Consider the following 19,408-nt stretch of genomic DNA (forward strand, 5'->3'; position numbering starts at 1 on the left):
AAAACTTCATTTTTTTTTGTGTTAACTGTATTTATCATAACAGGACTACAGTGGCAACTGTGTGCTTTTTTTAAGTATGTGGTATATAGCTAGATTGACTGCAATGGGTTTGAAAACCGAGTTTACCCTGTATTATGTTTGCATAGAAAATTTAAATGGCATGTTCTTCCTCCATTCTCCTGTTTAGGATAATTTGCAGTGAGCCTGAATGTACTGTGGCCCTGATTTAATTTTGTGCAGAAATTTTTACAAAGTGTCTTTTTATAAAGACTCAAATGAAAGTTGATTAAAAACAAAATCAAGGTAACTGAAGGTGCACAGTGTTTCTTCCGGAGTCACTGGGGATGTTTTGTTTCTATGCAAATTAGCTTTTCCTGGAACTGGAAACATCTGTTCCCAAAAGGCTCGTTATTGAGGTCTCCTCAGGTGTTGGGATATGACTGGGTCCTGCTGGAGATTAAATCTCTCCTCAGTTCCTAATTCTCAGAAGAAAAATGTAGTTTTCAAATACATAGGATATTTATATATCGATTCTTTCTGCTATGGGTAAAAGACACTTGAGTGACTGCATTTGAAATGAATTTAAGATTTATTTCCCTTAAAAATATGATCAGGATCTGAGAGAAACAAACTCCTTATAAAAACAATGAGGAGTCCAGTGGCACCCTAAAGACTAACAAGGTGCCACCGGACTCCTCGTTGTTTTTGTGGATACAGGCTAACACGGCTACCTCTCTGAAACTCAACGTAGTCACTGCCTCTAATATGCAGAGCTCGTTATTTGTTTATGTACTGAAGAGGGTCTCTCTCCTTCAACCCAATTGTGCAAGCAGAGAAGGAAAGTGAATCTTAAGGTACTGTGTGTATTTACCTTGGTTGAACTGAATACAAGTTAAAACAGCTCTTCTCCTGCCAAGGTTATCTCATAGATTCCAAGGCCAGAAGGGACCATTGTGATCACCTAGTCTGACCTCCTGTATAACAGGCCAGAGAGCTTCCCCAAAATAATGTCTAGTGCGGATCTTGTAGGAAAAACTTCCAATCTTGATTTAAAAATTGTCAGTGATGTAAAATCCACCACAACCCTTTGCATACTGTTCAGTGGTTAATTACTCTCACTGGTACAGATTGATGCTTTATTTCCAGTCTGAGTTTGTGTAGCTTCAACTTCCAGCCACTGGATCATACTATACCTTTCTCTGCTAGATTGAAGAGGCAATTATTAAATATTTGTTCCCCTTGTAGATATTACAGACTGCAATCAAGTCACCGCTTAACCTTCTCTTTGTCAAGCTAAATCAATTTTGCTCCTTGAGTCTTACTATAAACCATGTTTTCTAATCCTTCAGTCATTCTTGTGGCTCTTCTCTGAACCTTCTTCAGTTTATCAACATCTTCCTTGAATTGTGGACACCAGAACTGGACAGAGTATTCCAGCAATTTTTGCACCGGTGCCACTTATTATAGGTAAAATAACCTCCCTACTCCTACAGGAAAATCCCCTATTTATGCATTCCAGGATTGTATTAGCTCTTTTGGGCACAGTGTCACATTGGGAGCTCATGTTCAGATGATTATCCACCACAACCCCAAATCTCTTTCAGATTAACTGCTTCCAAGGATAGAGTCCCTCCTCCTGTAAGTATGGCCTAAGTTCTTTGTTCTTAAATATATACGTTTATATTTAGCCATATTAAAATGCATATCGTTTGTGATCAATTTATCAAGTGATCCAGATTGCCCTGTATCAGTGACCTGTCCTCTTCATTCTTTACCACTCCCCCAATTTTTGTTTCATCTGCAGACTTCATCAGTGACACAAAACGATCTCCTTTCCTCCATCCTGCTATAAGAGATGTGTGGACATACAAGTTCTTGAATGCTTTTCTTGGTACAAGGGCTTCTTAACAGGAACACTTTGGAACAGAATCCACAGTGTGTGTCCCTCCTTTTAAAATTATTTTTCATTGTCTGCAGCAAATGATTTTGTTTTTTTAAATGTCCTAGTTTTGGTCCTCACATCAGCCAACAGTGCCGCTCAATATCTTTCCAGAGAAACAAATCCTGTAAGAAAACCAACATGTTCTTAAATCTAGTGAGGTTAGTAATGTGTGATGTAACTTCTGTAGGAAATTTGATATTTTTTTGACTCCATACTGTCAGCAGCAAAAATGTTAGGTAATTTACGCACAGCAGAACAAAGCGTGAAAACATTCTCTCAAATAATGTTGATTATTGCATGGTACAATTGGTGTAAGTGGCGCTATACAGCTTTGCAGTTTACAGAAGGCTATTGTCTATGTATGCAAATATTGGGGAAATTGTATATTAAAATAGTAACTTCTAACCTTCTTAGTCCTGCAAGTTCATGTATTGCTAGTATATTACATGTATTGTGGTCATGCTGTTTTAATATTAAACGTTAATAAAGTTAACTCTTTATCTTTTCATATTCTCAGTTTTCTGGCCCTTTACTCGAGCAAGTAATGCCATTAACCTGGTGGAGGGATCAAGCACCATGTTTGAAAGTAGAATGTGTCCCACTTAATTTCTGCAAGGTTCCCCAGTATTTCCTTACAAATGTCAGTACTGAACCAACAACTCTTCTCTGAAAGGGCCTCATACCAATGCTAGTGAAGTCCAAATTGAGGTTTCTTTCCATTTTCCTATTCTGTGTTATGTCAAATGAGCAGTTTATTGCATTTCCAGAAGGAGAAACAAATCTAGAGGAAGAGATATCAATATTCTAAAACAGTGGTTCTCAACCTATTTACCATTATGGGCCCTATATGCAGCTCTCTGTGTTATGTGGGCCACATCCATAGAATACATATATGACCCTGTATGGCCCTAAGGATGTCACATAAGAATGGCTCTACTGGATCAGACTAAAGGTCCATCTAGCCCAGTATCCTGTCTTCAGACAGTAGCCAATGCCAGGTGCCCCAGAGGGAATAAACAGAACAGGGAATCGTCCAGTGATCCATCATCTGTCGCCCATTCCCAGCTTCTGGCAAATATAGGCTAGGGACACGATTCCCGCCCATCCTGGCTAGTAGCCGTTGATGGACCTATCCTCCATGAATTTATCTAGTTCTTTTTTGAACCCTGTTATGGTCTTGACCTTCACAACAGCTTCTGGCAAAAAGTTCCACAGGTTGACTGTGCATTGTGTGAAGAAATGCTTCCTTTTGTTTGTTTTAAACCTGCTGCTTATTAATTTAATTTGGTGACCCCTAGTTCTTGTGTTATGAGGAGGAGTAAACAGCACTTCCTTATCTACTTTACTTTCTCCACACCAGTCATGATTTTATAGACCTCAATCATATCTCTCCTTAGCCATCTCTTTTCCAAGCTGAAAAGTCCCAGTCTTATTAATCTCTCCTCATAGGAAGCCATTCCATACCCCAATCATTTTTGTTGCCCTTTTCTGAACCTTTTCCAACTCCAATATATCTTTTTTGAGATAGCTGTGGCCCATGGTTGACCCATGTGCTGATTGATCTGCAAGGGAGACGCGGGTTGAGAACTATTGCTCTAGAAATGCTCATGGCCTGTTTGATCTTCATTGTTTGTTTTTTGACTCTGCAGTTTTTATGACTTCAAGGTCTTAGCCCCAGTTTATCCACAAAGTACACACTGGGACCTAATTAATCCTTTTCCTTCATGAATATAACCTCATGTTTGAGATATGAGGGTCATACTACCTTGCATGCCTTTGTGGCACACCTTTTGGAAGAACTAGGCCTATGTCTCTGGTATTTTTCCACTACCGCTCACTTCTTAAATGATTGGTCTGCTTTCTTAATCACGTATATTCATTTTTCAAGATGAGTTTTTTTTTTTTTTTTTTTTTTTAAATCACATGATCTCTCTATTTTCGGGGGGGTGGCTGGTGTATTGAAAACACAGCTTGTTCAGTGGCTTTGCCATTGTAGGCCAAACGTTTAGCAGGATTTCAAAAAAGAAATGGTCACTTACGTGGATAACTCTGTCTTCTCATTACATTAGTGAGGATTTAGGAAGGGATGATAAACTTTTCTATATAGAGCATAAACCAGCTTCTGACTGAGTTGATTAGGAAGAAACTTATTTTATGGTAAGATTATTCCACAGTTGTCCACTTCAGGATTTCTTGTACCTTTCTTTTAAGTATCTGGCTATCAAGTGACATGATTCTAGATGGATTGTTGGTCTGATCCAGCATAGCAGTTTGTTTGAGTAGGTTATAGGCTAAGGTCCTAATGCTACAAATATTTATGCTTGTGCTTAACTTTATGCATGTGAGTGTGTGTTTGTTGATTCAGGGCATCAGTTGCATAAGTGAGAGGGAAAGAAAGAGAGAAAGATGCAGATTAACAGTCAACAGTAGGAAGCAAAGAAGCCATTATCGGTTGAGTCTCAAACTTTATCCCACCAAAGCCCATACTTCAGCATTAAGTTTGGAATACTCCAGTTACTCTATTTAGTTCAGCCTTGAACTTCAACAGATGTCTCTGCTGTCTTTTGCACTGCCCCAATGCATGAAATGTCCTCCTTGAACTAATGTATAAGGTTGTCTACCACCACCTTGTAGGCTTCACAGTAGAAACGGATTTTGAGGGTTTTTTTAAAGAGAAATCATCTAATGTTGGTTAGGTGGTTGGTGACAGCATGTGTTTAGAGGTTGTTATTTTTTTTAACTTCAGAACCATCAAATTCTGAACATTGTTAGATTGCGTACCTGTTCGCTTATTTTTGCCCCCAAACACACATGCAATCTTTTCTCTCCTATTATTTTTTACTTTCTTTTCCCCCCCTTTCTTCAAATTAGTTTGCAGTATCCTTGTGGGGTCCGGTCTCCACGTATGTGTGTAGACCACCTAGTACAATGGGGCCCTTATTACCTGGAGATTATTGCAGAACATCTGTGTTTTGAGAATGTATTAACTGTGTTGTGCGTGTCTGCAGCTGTTTGTTCAAGGAGTTTACAAGTCCAGCTGGTGAAGTTGGAGCTTGCAAATGCTGCTCACCCATAGCTCAGGTTCAAAGTTTACAATTTCAGCAAGCTTAACTTTACGTTTCTTTCTTAGTGGAAAATGTACTGGAAACAAAACGTAAAGAATCCATTAATGGAGTGTTAAAACTGCACTGTTTAAAAATCACTACAGTAGGGAAATGTGTTTCTACACTGAAAAGTCACCCTGTTACAAGAGTGTTTTGAATGCCCACATCTGCCACTATTTCCTTGTTCCATTGTTCTGGTTTACAAGTAAAACGATTAATCAGCATTCTTCTGCTTTCAGTGAGAGAAATGCTGGATTGGTTAAAAGATGGGACTTACTTAAATTTTATCCCAACACATTTTTATTCTAAAATCCTCTTTCTATAGTTAATATAGTCTGAGAGAACAAAACTATAAACTCTTTGAAACACCGACATCCCAAAGCAGAGATCTGCTGGCTGGCAAGCTGACTTCATTTCACACAAGCAATAGTGTATACAAAAAAATATTACTAATATATGAATGCATAGTTTGGCCTACGGAATCTTACCTACTGATGGTGACCCACAGGAGGAGAGGAACACTCTGCTATTGGGATGAGTTCTCATGATTGGCAGGTAAAGATACCTTACCTTATGAAATAGCACTTACCATACTGGGTGTTTCACTGACCGGAAAGTGGGCCCTTGAAGCCAGTAGGAGAGCAGCAAGTCACTAAATGTCCAAACAAAACTAATTCTATATCAGACCTTGGATACAAACAGCAGTATAGTAATTGTAATAGAATATTCTCCAGGGTCAGTATTTCTTGCCTTGGAAATAAATGTTTTGCTATTCATAAATGCATTGGCATTGATATGATGTTGTAGCCACGTAGGTCCCAGGATATTAGAGTGACAAGATGGGTGAGGTAATATCTTTTATTGGACCAACTTCTGTTGGTGAAAGACAAACTTAGAGCTCTTCTTTAGGTCTGTGTAGCTTGAAAGTTTCTCTTTCACCAACAGAAGTTGGTCCAATAAAAGATATTACCTCACCCCCTTGGCATTAGTATAGCAGCAGGAGGCTACTTTCCTGTGACAATGGTGTATTTCACTGATGTTATCTTATCATTTTAAAATGCATTTTAAAATTCGTTAGTAAAGCTCAAGAAATCTGCAAAGGATTATGCTTGATGTTGGGTCTGATCATGAGAATTAGTTAATGGAGTTATAGGTTCTATCTAGCTCAGATACTTATGTGGCTCCCATTATGTAGAATCTGAGTGTCTGTAATTTATTTCTTCTCATGACGTCCTTGTGAGGTAGGGAAGTACTATTATCACCATTTCGCAAATGAGGAGCTGAGGTACAGAGGCTAAAGTGACTTGCCAAAAGAAGTCTATGGTGGAGCAAGGAATTGACCTCTGGCCCCTTGAGTCCCAGGTTAGTGCCCAAACCACTGGACCATCATTCCCCTCACTTAGCTCACTCTCCTGGACTGATCTACAAACATAAAAGATACTTAAACAATTTATTTTTAATAGATGAGAATACCAGTCCTCCTTCCTGAGTCTTATGGGAAATGCAGTTTGGTGTCCAATGATCTCTTGTATGGCTTAGTTGTGGTGTTGGTTGGCTTTTTAATACATACAAGCACAGCTTATCTGGTATGGGTTACAGATCTCCTAAATGCTAATACCTTACTTTGCTGTCATAATCCATTTTAATGTGAAATATTTTGTCTGCGAGCACTTCCTTTTTTGTTTCTTCTTTTTTTGGGGGGTGGGGGGAGGGACTATTGCTCAGGATAACTTTTTTGTAGGCTAAAACTTCGTGTGGGCAGTTCTTCATTCAGTGACATGACTTCCTTTTTAAATACAAATAGAACTTCAACAGACTAGGTTTTGCTTCTTAGTTTGTTGTTTTTTTGTCCTTAATCTTTCTCTGTCCATTATTGGAGGAGTCTCATGTGGGCCTGCTGGCACTTACATTCTTAATGAGAGAAGAAAATGACAGGCTTAAGAATATATGGGGTGAAATCTTGGATCTTTTGAAGGCAATGAGAGTCTTGCCAGAGAATTCAATAACTGCAGAGCTAGGCTCTTCATTACTGACTTTCCTCATGAAATTGTGGGTTCAATATAATGTCTCACTAGAGAATTGTTTGTCAAGTAAACTTTCTCTAAAGTGAGAGTTGAAGCCTCCATCTGATTTTTTTTTAATTAAATTGAACATCCTTAATGCCATATTTGTGTCTAGTATTGTTAACATAATGTTTAACAAACACATACTTTGTAACTTAAATATTTAAGGTTTAACTTGACTGCGCAGAGCATCCAATTTAAAGTAAATGCTGCCACTGTTCCCTTGTGCTTTCAATATGTAGGTAGAAAGAAATTCTAGAGTCTGTGCTTAGAATTCATTTTCTTTTGCTAGTGCGAGGACCCTAAAGTGGTGATCTGCTCTGAACATTGACACTTTAATAATAGTAGTAGTTTTTTATTGTTGGGTTGCATATTTGTATCTCTGACACTATAAACCTTGGACTTTAGAGAAAATTTAAGTTCTAACCCTGCAAATTTAATCTGGGATTTAAATCTGCCTGTGCTCTCTGTAATTAATGCAGAATCACTAATAATAAAAATTGTCCAAATTCTGCCCTTTTCATAGCTATATTGTCTTCAGTGAGGTTAGACAAGTATAACGAAGGGCAGAGTTGTTCCCTGCATTGGGAATTGAGGGTGCATTACTAATGCATTAGCCACCCTAGATTCTATCCTGCTCCCTGGTAGCTGTACTAGTTCTGTAGGGCTACTGATCGTAAAAAAGAGTGAACTTCCTTATTTTTCTTGCTAATGTGTGTTGATCGAACTGAATAAATAAGATACCTTGATTAGAAAAGTGCCACTTAATGTGTGTTTAGCTTTATTTTTTACTATAACTAGATGTTTAACAGTTGCTCTAACAGAGTGCTTTCTTTGGTTTTCCCACTGCCTCTTCCTGTCTGGGGAAGTCTGAACTGGCTCTTAAGCCTCTGCCTAAAGACAGGAGTAAACATTACCTCTTATGGATTATACAATTATTGTTCAAAAGCAAAGTTTTGCTGAACTGCATCTGCAATGTCTCGCCTAATTTGTCATCACTTGAGAGCCAGGAAAGAGCGATTCAGCTTCTCCATGCCCTCTCCCCGCTCTCCGTGGTTTCTGGCACATTTTCCAAAATCTTTCAGTCTGTGGGTATTGTGGCTGCTGGGAAGCTGCAGTAGGTTAGTGTTCTTGGCAGTTACGGCTCGTGCAAGCTGAATAACTGTCATACAAACCAAACTTTGAAAGGATTTTTAAATCCATTTCACAGTGTTGACTTCAGTGTAGCCACAGGGAATGGACACTTCTCATGTCCAGTTTTGGAGACACTTCTGTTGGGTGGTACTGGTCATCCTGTAAAGTTAAATATGCATGTTTGTAAATTTGAGGCATTCTAAAGAAAGCTGTCCTTTAAGGAGGCTCGTAGAGATGAGCTTCAGAAAGGTGGCTCAAGGTTACTGAAGCCAAGTGGCACAATTCTTTAAAGGTACATATATGTGTTACGGTTTGAGGAGTGAGCTGTCTTTGGCCTTTCTCCATGTGTACACTTTCCATGTGAAATGCCTACAGCTGCGCTTTTCTCAGAGTGAAATACTGCAGTTCACCTCACTGTAGACTGAAACACCAGGATACATCACCTGCTGCCCATCAGCTGTATTACCTCATGAGGCTTGACTGGATTTGGAAATGCTACAAACTTCTTTCCAGGAACTGGTGGCCAGTATGGAAACCAGAGAATGTTCTATTTATCCATAGAAACACCAGAGAGCAAAAGGTTAAAAATAACACAAACCTAAAGATGCATTGTCTTTGGAATGCTAACCATAGCATTTGCCTCATCCAAGTAGGTAGGCCCAGTTCAACCTTGGTATCCCATTCTCCTGGGGACTAAGTTGCAGCCCGCTTTCCTGCAGACCTTCTGTCTCCTTGTCTCGTCTAATGCGCAGTTTTTAAGGGACTGACATCTGTATTAGGTAGACAAGGTAGGTGAGGTAATATCTTTTATTGGACCAACTTCTTTTGTGGTGAGAGACAAGTTTTTGAGCTTCAAAAGAGCTCTATATAAGCTCAAAAGTGTGTCTCTCTCACCAACAGAATTTGTCCAATAAAAGATATTACCTCCCCCACCTTGTCTCTCTAATATCCTGGGACCAACATGTTATACCACAACACCGCATACTTATATTGTGTCAGGGATTTGTGATTGGGGTTAACACACATTGTGTGCCTTCCTGCAGTCTGACAGAGCCCCCTGGGACTCAGCTAACACTTAGTGGGTGACTGCCACATGGAACACACTGATAATCACCCGGACACTCATAAAATATTCATAAAAATAATGTAGCTCCCACTTTCTTCACAATATGTATTTTTGATTTGAAGTTTAAATGTGCTGCTTGAAATGCTGACTAGTCTTGGTTTCATGGTGTGGAAGAGTGTGGTGACAATTGCAGAAGTGACAGTGTTAATATCTGAGTCAATATGAACATTTCTTTGTACTTGGTGCCTCCTCCCTAACTGCATATGCAAAAGTGAACTTGTAGAGATGCTGTCTGTATTGGGTGAATCAAAATGTATTCTGTCTTCCAGATAAAATGTACTTGCATCCCAAAGGTCAGGACTCCCTTTCTGCTAGCGTGACCCACCTCACCCACCCCCCAAAAAACCCTTGCTGTCTGTAGCATTTCTGCAACAATCTACAGGATCTGAGGGCTTGCTGTGACCTGAGTCCCCTGGCTGGAGTTAATTCAATTTGTTTCTCTGGCTTTTCTGAAGTTAGAACTGGCATGGCCAGTGAGCCACCACTTGTTCCCTGGTATTGAGTCGTACCCAAATTACAATGACATTTTAAAAAGATCTTATTTAAGAAATAGATGCATAGAAAAGCTTTGAAACATGTAGACACAGGCTACAAAAAGCATTCCTAATATAGGTTGTGACCTTTATTATTGTGCTATATATGGTATGGTGCACATACCTCAACAGAGATCAGTCTCCTATGCTAGGCATTGTATAAACACAGTAAAACAGCATATGCTCTTCTTCAGTTCTAAAGGTTGGACTGGGAGCTGTAGGTCTTATGAGAGGCTCTCTCTGTCCATTCTCTGAGCTCCTAAAAGATTCCTCCTAATATGCATGGGGGAATTTCAAAGGGAATTGGCTCATGTCAGAAACTAAATTTAGTAATTTGGGTAAAGGGATTTTTCTTCAGATTGTGCATTCAATCTCTTGCTACTTTATCTTAGGTGCTTATCTTTTTTCAAAGACTATCCATTAAGTAAATTTACCTGCTTGGGAAATGACCTCTCCGAAATAGAGGGGTTTATTCCTTCGTGGAAATGTTGGACTCTGCCAGGTACTGTAATCTTTCTGTTTCCTGGATGGCTGGTTCATCATATTGTCATATGCTTTTCAGGCTGCTGATAACGTACAGAACAAAAAAATCATAACTTAGGCAATCATGTTTTTATCTGTAAAACTGATATAGTTCTTAAGAGTCAACTTAAGACTTGGTAAGACAACTCCCACCTGTTTATGCTCTCTGTATGTGTGTATATATATCTCCTCAATATATGTTCCATTCTATATGCATCCGAAGAAGTGGGCTGTAGTCCACGAAAGCTTATGCTCTAATAAATTTGTTAGTCTCTAAGGTGCCACAAGTCCTCCTGTTCTTCTTCTTAAGAGTCGTTGTCCTAAATCAAAATCTTAAAGGGCTTTTCCTTATATGAATTAAAAAATGAAAAAGCCAGCAACCTAGTACTTGTCTATGAACCTATAATAAAGGCTTTACATACTTTGTTGCACCCTGGTCCTGAATGCTGGAGCAAACTGGAAATTTTGTGGCATGGAAGGGACATTTCAGTGCAGAGGGTTTTTTAGTGAAGTACATTTTGAATATTTGTTTAACATTTGATGATATAACAAATGTTAAAATGAGCAGTTCTTATTACAGTTCAGTAAAAGGCATCTGTTAGAATTAATTTCAAGCTGTCACAACTTCCAGTTTGCTGCAGAAATTAGAATGAGTTGCTGTAGTCTTTAGGTTGAGGGTACAGCAGAATGTACAACTCTACCACTCTTTCCCTTGACTGTTGAGAGGGATAGGGGGTTTTTACGGTTTTCTTCCTCCTGGGGAGGGGACTACAGGTCCCCAGCATGGAGCAGAGCCACATGGATCTTCCCTTGAATCAGTGGTGGCAGCTTCATCCATGCTCTGCCTGCTTAAATTGGACATGCCCCTAAAATCAGACTCTGCTTCAGTTGGAAGAGAGACTGATGAGGCCACCTCTGTGTTCCTCAGGGATGTTTCCACCATAGACAGCAGCAGCGCAGCCTTCTGGGCACCTCCTCTCACTTGCTAAGCGTTATTGTTTGGATTCTACTGCCAAGAGGCAACGCTGTTCTGGAATTCATAGAAATGTAGTGTGACACTCTACACCCCAAGGGAGCGCCCTGTAACCCTCATATTCATCATTTGTACATAATTATGATATTGCATACAACGCATGCCTTGTAAGCAATGTTCCCTCTACTTTTTTCCATCCATGTGCAGAATAAATTTTATGTGCACTGAGGTATGTCCAGATGTTCGCCACCAGTAGAAACAAAAAACCTAGATATAATATATATTTTTAAAAAGTTACCATAGGGATAATTACTCTAGCCAGGACAGGTTAGGCATTTTAGAACTCACACTTAAATTTAATTCTTTGCATAGTAAGAGTGAAATAAAAATTATGAAATGCATTAACCAGTCAAAACACTAAAATAACACACTTTGAAAGAATAAAATTACAGAGAATATATGTGCATTGCAGGAAGTACCAAGAAGTAACAACAAGAACAATACAAGTTGGGAGGTGAGCGTGAAAGACTGTGTGCGCGTGCGCTGGCTGCTGGGGAAATTTGATAAAATGCTGTGTGCTGTCTCTTTAAGGCACTCACTGAAAGCACTTCTGCTCCTGAGCCCTGTCTCCCCTCCCCTGCTCTGCAGAGATGGGGTACATTGGGCAGGGGAAAGGTGGGGAGAGAGAGAGAGTGTGATTGTGTGAGCTAGCTGCTGGGGAAGTCTCAGAGACCATGCGCTGTCTCTTTAAGGCACTCACTCACTGCCTGGAAGGTTCTTTCAGACCTCAGATTGCAGCAGCGGGCATCGAACAATCATCAACAGCCATTGTCCAGCAAGGGAGCTACAATGCAATGACTCACCTGCATGAGGCCACCCCGGGGGAAGTGCTCAGCCTCGCCTGGGGACTCAGCAATGCCCCCAGACATGCCTGGACTTGTGCTCCCCAAGCACATGGACTGAGGGTATAAAACAGAACAGAGTGGCCCCATGCTTGGCCTCTTCTCCATCCCCCACTGGCCTTTTATCCCTCCTCCACCTATGCTGCAAGCAACAAGGACACTCGGAAGACTGAAGACTCCAGCAGAGGAGATTGGCTCAGGTTTCAAGGATGAAACCTGTGTACTATGAACTGCAATATCCGGTGGGGTGAAAAACTGCCTAATCTTGATGTTGCCCAGTCTAATAGGGTTGAGAGTTTAGATTGTGTGCTAATATTTTACTTTCTTTTGGTAACTAACTCAGACCTTTTGCTTATCACTTATAATCACTTAAAATCTATCTTTTTGTAGTCAATAAACGTGTTTTACTGTTTATATTTACCAGTGAGTTTGCTTAAAGTGTTTGGTAATCTTCTTAGGTTTACAAAGGCTGGTGTATATCCACTTTCCATTGATTAAGTGGTGAACCAATTAATAAACTTGCACTGCTTGTCTTGAGTAGTGCAAGATGGTATATTCCTGAGGTACAAGGCTGGGAGCTAGTGGGGATTTGGCGAGTGCCTTTCTCTGTGTGATTCAGGAGTGGCTCTGGGAGCAGTCATGCACTCTAGCTGGGTGTGGGGCTCCACATGCGGTCGTGCTGAGTGATAACAGTGCCTGGAGGGGTTTGCCGCTTGTCACTAGCGAAGCATTGTGAGAGACAGCCCAGGCTGGAGGGTTAAGTGGGCACAGCGGTCCCACAGTCCCAGGCTTCATCCCGGGGATTCTGTGACACACAGGGCTGGAAAGAGACTCAAAGTCCTTAAATCCAGCCCCCTGCACTGAGGCAGGACCAAGTAAACCTAGGCATTTGGTCACTGTGTTCAGCACCACCGACTGGGACGATAAAAGGCTTGTTGGTGGTGCTGTCCATCTAAGGCAGGCTAGTGCCTATCTTCTCCGACACGGCGCTGCACCCCGGAAGTGGCCAGCAGGGCTCCGCGTGCTTCCCCCACCCCAAGCACTGGCTCTGCACTCAGCCAATGGGAGCTGGGGGGCGGAGGGGGGGCAGTGCCTGCGGGCGAGAACTGTGTGGAGAATCATAAAATATCAGGGTTGGAGGGGACCTCAGGAGGTCATCTAGTCCAACCCCCTGCTCAAAGCAGGACCAATCCCCAACTAAATCATCCCAGCCAGGGCTTTGTCAAGCCTGACCTTAAAAACCTCCAAGGAAGGAGATTCCACCACCTCCGTGGTAACCCATTCCGGCCTAGGAGCCGGACCTGCTGCTGGCTGCTTCAGGCGCAGAGTGGTCTGCATTGCCAGGACGGGCGGGAAGCCTGCCTCTGCACCCCAGCTGTGCCGCTGACTGAGGAGCCATTGCCCCAACCTCCTGCCCCAGCCTTGAGTTCCCACAAAACCTGGAGCCCCCCAAAACCTGGAGCCCCTCCTGCACCTGGAGCCCCCCAAAACCTGGAGCCCCTCCTGCACCTGGAGCCCTCTCCCATGCCCTGAATCCCTAATTCCTGACCCCAACCCTCTGTCCCAGCCCTGAGCCCCCCCCAAACCCCTCATCCCCAGCTCTGTTGGGTTGCGGGCATCAACAATTTTCTTCAACTGGGTCCCCAGGAAAAAAGTTTGAAAATCACTGACCTAGACCATAGCTCACAGATGTTTGTCTAATCCAGAGGTCCCCAAACTGTGGAGTGTGCCCCCCTAGGGGTGTGTTTAGGAAGGTCCAGGGGGGCGGGGCATGGGCCAGCCTGTATGAAGGGAGATGGGAGGAAGTGCCAACCAGCCACTCCCCGCCCCCAGCTACATCCCAGGCTCCTGTGTTTAGCCTTGGCGCAGCTCCGCACCCAGCCAGGGGTCTGGCTGCCTGCCCCCACCATGGCCCGGTGGCAGTCTTGGCTGCTGGCCATGGCTCAGTTCCCAGCCTGAGGTCAGGCACGGGGCAAGGCCAGGAGCGGAGCCGCGCCTGGCTGCCAGCCCCCACTGCAGCCTGGCTGTGGGTCTGCCCCAGCCCCTGGCCGTGGCCCCGATCTCTGCCCCATCCCCAACTGCAGCCCCAGTCATGGCCCCCTTACCCTGGCTGCGTCTCTGTTTTCCCTCCTCCTCCCCCCACCCCCCGTTTGCCCAAGCCACAGCCTTGCTCCTGAGGGGTTGGGGGCTGTGGACAGGGGTAAGTGGGGGAGTGACCCTCAAAAGTTTGGGGACTGCTGGTCTAATCTTTTGAAAACCTCCAATGATGGGGATTCAACAACCTCCCTTGGAAGCCTGTTCCAGATCTTAACTACCCTTTAGTTAGAACGTTTTTCCTAATGTCTAACCCAAATCTCCCTTGCTGCAGATTAAGCTCATTTCTTCTTGCCCTCTCTTCAGTGAACATAGAGAACAAGTGATCACCATCCTCTTTATAACAGCCCTTAACATATTTGAAGACAGTTAACATGTCCCCCTCAGTTGTTGTTTTTCAAGATGAAACATGCCCAGTTTTTGTAACCTTTCTTCAGAGATAAAGTTTTCTAAACCTTGTATCATGTTTGTTGCTCTCCTCTGGACTCTCTAATTGGCCCACATCTTTCCTCCAGCAGCGGCCTGACCAGTGCCAAGGAGAGCAGAACAGTTATTTCCTGTCTTATGTACAATTCTTCTGTTAATACACTCCCAGAATATGGGCCTTTTTTGCAACTGTATCACATTGTTGACTCCTCATCAGGTTGTGATCCACTATAACCCCCAGATCCTTTTGAACAGCACTACAGTCTAGCCAGTTTTCCCCATTTTCTAGTTGTGCGTTTGATATTTTCCTTCCTAAGTGAAATACTTTGCACTTGTCTTTATTGACTTTCACCTTGTTGAATTCAGACCAGTTCTCCAATTTTGGCAAGGTCGTTTTGAATTTTAATTTGTCCTCCAAAGTGCTTGCAGTGCCTCCCAGGTTGGTGTCATTTGCACATTTTATAAGCATACTCTCCACTCCATTATTCAAGTCATTAATTAAAATGTTGAATAGTACTGGACTCAGGGCTGATCCCTGCAGGACCCTTCCAGATGCACCCTCCCAGCTTGACAGCAAACCATTGATAACTACTCTTACCAGCTGTGCACCCCCCTTACAGTAATTTAATCTAGACTGCATTTCCTTAGTTTGCTTGAGAATGTCATTTAGACTCTATTAATAGCTTTACTAAAATAATTACCAATGGTAGGGAGAGTTGGTCTCTTGTATGAAAAGTGTTTATTTTGGAATGTTCCTTATGTTCAGCTGGCCAATTGTACATCAGTGCCTCAATGGTGATTATTGGGTTTTTATAGCTGCCTTAGCGTTCACATCTTTCCCTGCACTCAGTTAGAAAAACACAACTTGTCCTCTTTTGTTCGTTTTCTTGTCTTCATTTTTTGTGATGGCTTCCTTCCATCTGTGCAGGCTTCTCACATCTGAGAGAATCTTAAAGGAAGGTTAAAATTACGTACTTTCTAATTCTGTGTATTCTGTCTTGCTAGAATCTCCTTCCCCCTCACAGATTACCCCTTCTTATGGGTATTTATGGGTTTTTTTTCTTGTGCGTCTTTTTGTTCTTTGAGACTTGCGGACAAAAATATCAGGAGTACTTGTGGCACCTTAGAGACTAACAAATTTATTAGAGCATAATGCATCTGAAGAAGTGGGCTGTAGTCCACGAAAGCTTATGCTCTAATAAATTTGTTAGTCTCTAAGGTGCCACAAGTACTCCTGTTCTTTTTGTGGATACAGACTAACACGGCTGCTACTCTGAAACCGGACAAAAATATGTTGATCATCTTGATTAATTTGCCATAGAACTGCAGGAATGGTCAAAGAGTAACATTTATACTTGGGAGGGGATTAGTGATTACCTCTATGGGGTTTTGTTTGTGGTCAATCCTGCTGTGATGCTGGTGGACCAGGTGCCAGCTCTTGCCAAGGCTGTAGGTGTGGGCTGAGCACTGACAAACTCATAGCTGGAAACCAGCCCAGCTCACCTGTACGTTAATATTGTTCAAGATGGGTATTAGACTTTATAAGAATGTGTGTTCGTGTTTAGACTCTCTAGAATGCTTGTAGGTTGCTGCCTGCATTAATTTCACTTGTAATGTCTCTATCAGTTGCTATAAAGTGGTATGTAAGTTTTGCTTTATATCTGTAAAAATGCTTGTTCTGAACCTGTGAACCCAATCAGGAGGACTGGTCCACCGCCCATCGAGGACTATCAAAATTAAATGGGACATTGTGGAACATCACGATAAAAAAACTTAACGGTCCTCACACCCACGAAGGAGCTACATGCAAGAAAGCACATCCCATTAGCTTGAATTCTGCTCCTGCTGAAGCCCCAAGCCCCAGCCCTGAGACCCCCATCCCCACTGGGCAGAAGCCAGAGGCAATGCGTGTGGGGTGGGCACATGCCCCCCCAGATGTTTACCAGGGTTTGCTAGTCCTGCTCAGTCACATGGTGCCTCTGGGCCCGCTCCCTGCACAGCAGCTGCTGGAGCCGGCAAGCTGGGAGCTGCGACTGTAGGGAGAGACAGCGGCAAACAGCTGGGAGTTGCAGGGAGAGCAGCTGCTGTTGCCTCTCCCCAGGGTGCTAAAGCAGCGGACCCTCCCTGCAGCTTCCAGCTGTTGGCCGCTGCCTCTCCACGTGGTGCTAACACTTGGGAGCTGCAGTGAGGGGCCAATGAGGGTAAGGAGAGGGTGTGACTCACTGTTGGGGGGGGGGAGGAGGCAAACCTTTACAATTATGCACACACCCCCCCTCAGCAGGCACCAGTTGTCTTTGGCAGAAGCCCCTAGCCCCATCACCCTGCTGCAGGGCAGAAGCCCTGAGCTCCTCCCCCAGTCTAGTAGGCAGAGAATGAACGCGGTGTGGGGGGCTCTGTGAGCAGCACTCTAATGGTAAAAGAGCCGCATGCAGCTCACGAGCCACAGTTTGGCCACCTCTGGTACATATGTTACCTGCTCTATCCTGTAAACAACTCTCATTTCTCGGTCCTAGTTAATAAATCCTAAGTTTACTATAGGACTGGCTACTAGCATTGTCTTGGGTGAAGGCAAAGTAGTTAATCTTCATTAGTTAAGAGGTTACGGTAAACCTTAGGCACCCCATTGTCTTCACCTTGACCTTCTAACACTCATAAGAGCATACTTATCTTCTTCGAGTAGTGTCTCTATGGGTGCTCCACTTGAGGTGCGCATGTGCCCCTGGGGCCTTTAATTGGAGATTTCTCATAGCAGTGTCGGTTTGGCCCGTGCATGTGTGTTACTCGGTCTCATGCTCCATGCTGTGGTTATATAGTAATGCATGGGTGAGCCACCCTCTGTTCCTTCTCCACCACCTTGGCCTGAGATTGAGCTTTAGCAGTTGTCCACACTGAGTTTTACCTCAACTGTATTCCTTTAGTTCTTTTAGTAGTTAGTAGGAGTTTTAGCTTTAGTAGTTAAAAAAAAAAACCAACAACAACTTTTCGAAATACTTTTTTTTGAGGGGGTGGGAGGGGAGAGAGGGAGAGAGTGCACTTTTAGACAGTTTCTCCCCTTCTGGGAGTTTTTACTTCACTGGGAGAACATGCCTGGTTTTCCTAGTTTCAAAGTTGCCTGTCATGCTGGGAGATAATTGAGGTCAGTGCCAGATACTTCCAGTGCATCTATTGCCTTGGAGAATTTCATATTTCCCAGCAGTGCAGCTTCTGTCTGGCATTAAAATTTAGAGTCAGGAAAAAATAGGGAGATTAAAGGTCTCATGCTCATGATGGAGAGCTCTCCGTGCCTGGTCTTTGACCCTGGCCTGAGGCACCCATATGCCGTTTTTTGAGTAAGTTCACTGTCTCCAGACTGCACTTCTGGAGGACATATATGAGAGGTGTCTTCAGTCCCTCTTAGAAGATTCCCAAAGACTCAAGTTCTCCAGGCAGAGAATCTATCTCAAAAAAGCAACAGAGGGGCCTGTGGCACCTTTAAGACTAACAGAAGTATTGGGAGCATAAGCTTTCGTGGGTAAGAACCTCAGTTCTTCAGATGCAAGTAATGGAAATCTCCAGAGGCAGGTATAAATCAGTATGGAGATAACGAGGTTAGTTCAATCAGGGAGGGTGAGGTGCTCTGCTAGCAGTTGAGGTGTGAACGCCAAGGGAGGAGAAACTGCTTCTGTAGTTGGAAAGCCATTCACAGTCTTTGTTTAATCCTGATCTGATGGTGTCAAATTTGCAAACGAACTGGAGCTCAGCAGTTTCTCTTTGGAGTCTGGTCCTGAAGGTTTTTTGCTGTAAGATGGCTACCTTTACATCTGCTATTGTGTGGCCAGGGAGGTTGAAGTGTTCTCCTACAGGTTTTTGTATATTGCCATTCTTGATATCTGACTTGTGTCCATTTATCCTCTTGCGTAGTGACTGTCCAGTTTGGCCAATGTACATAGCAGAGGGGCATTGCTGGCATATGATGGCATATATAACATTGGTGGACGTGAAGGTGAATGAGCCGGTGATGTTGAAGCTGATCTGGTTAGGTCCTGTGATGGTGTTGCTGGTGTAGATATGTGGGCAGAGTTAGCATCGAGGTTTGTTGCATGGGTTGGTTCCTGAGTTAGAGTTGTTATGGTGCGGTGCGTGGTTGCTGGTGAGAATATGCTTAAGGTTGGCGGGTTGTCTGTGGGCGAGGACTGGCCTGCCTCCCAAGGTCTGTGAAAGTGAGGGATCATTGTCCAGAATGGGTTGTAGATCACTGATGATGCGTTGGAGAGGTTTAAGCTGAGGACTGCAGGTGATGGCCAGTGGAGTTCTGTAGGTTTCTTTTTTGGCCCTGTCTTGTAGCAGGAGGCTTCTGGGTACACGTCTGGCTCTGTTAATTTGTTTCTTTATTTCCTTGTGTGGATATCGTAGTTTTGAGAATGCTTGGTGAAGATCTTGTAGGTGTTGGTCTCTGTCTGAGAGGTTGGAGCAGATGCGATTGTACCTCAGCGCTTGGCTGTAGACGATGGATCGTGTGGTGTGACCAGGGTGGAAGCTGGAGGCATGAAGGTAGGCGTAGCGGTCGGTGGGTTTTCGGTATAGGGTGGTGTTAATGTGGCCATCGCTTA

General features: G+C 43.1%; 1 protein-coding gene across 21 annotated transcripts in view; it reads left to right on the forward strand.

The window, feature by feature from the left end:
• The window catches only part of ASXL2 (ASXL transcriptional regulator 2), a 244,375-nt gene that overhangs the window by 8,602 nt on the left and 216,365 nt on the right, over positions 1-19,408 (forward strand). For 7 of the 21 annotated variants that reach the window (XM_065590048.1, XM_065590052.1, XM_065590051.1 and 4 more), the window contains 3 exons: positions 1,350-1,467; positions 1,605-1,638; positions 1,805-2,100. The exons of 4 other annotated variants lie outside the window; for them this stretch is intronic. Coding sequence is in view for 1 of the 17 variants with exons in the window: in XM_065590046.1 (XP_065446118.1) it covers positions 19,344-19,349 (6 nt within the window). In the remaining 16 variants the exon portion in view is untranslated. Of the gene's footprint in view, positions 1-1,349; positions 1,468-1,604; positions 1,639-1,804; positions 2,101-19,211; positions 19,350-19,408 lie in introns of all 21 variants that reach the window. 10 more of the 21 variants (XM_065590059.1, XM_065590062.1, XM_065590067.1 and 7 more) reach the window with 4 other exon arrangements.

This window comes from Chrysemys picta, chromosome 3, assembly GCF_011386835.1.
Source record: "Chrysemys picta bellii isolate R12L10 chromosome 3, ASM1138683v2, whole genome shotgun sequence".
Lineage (NCBI taxonomy): Eukaryota > Metazoa > Chordata > Testudines > Emydidae > Chrysemys > Chrysemys picta.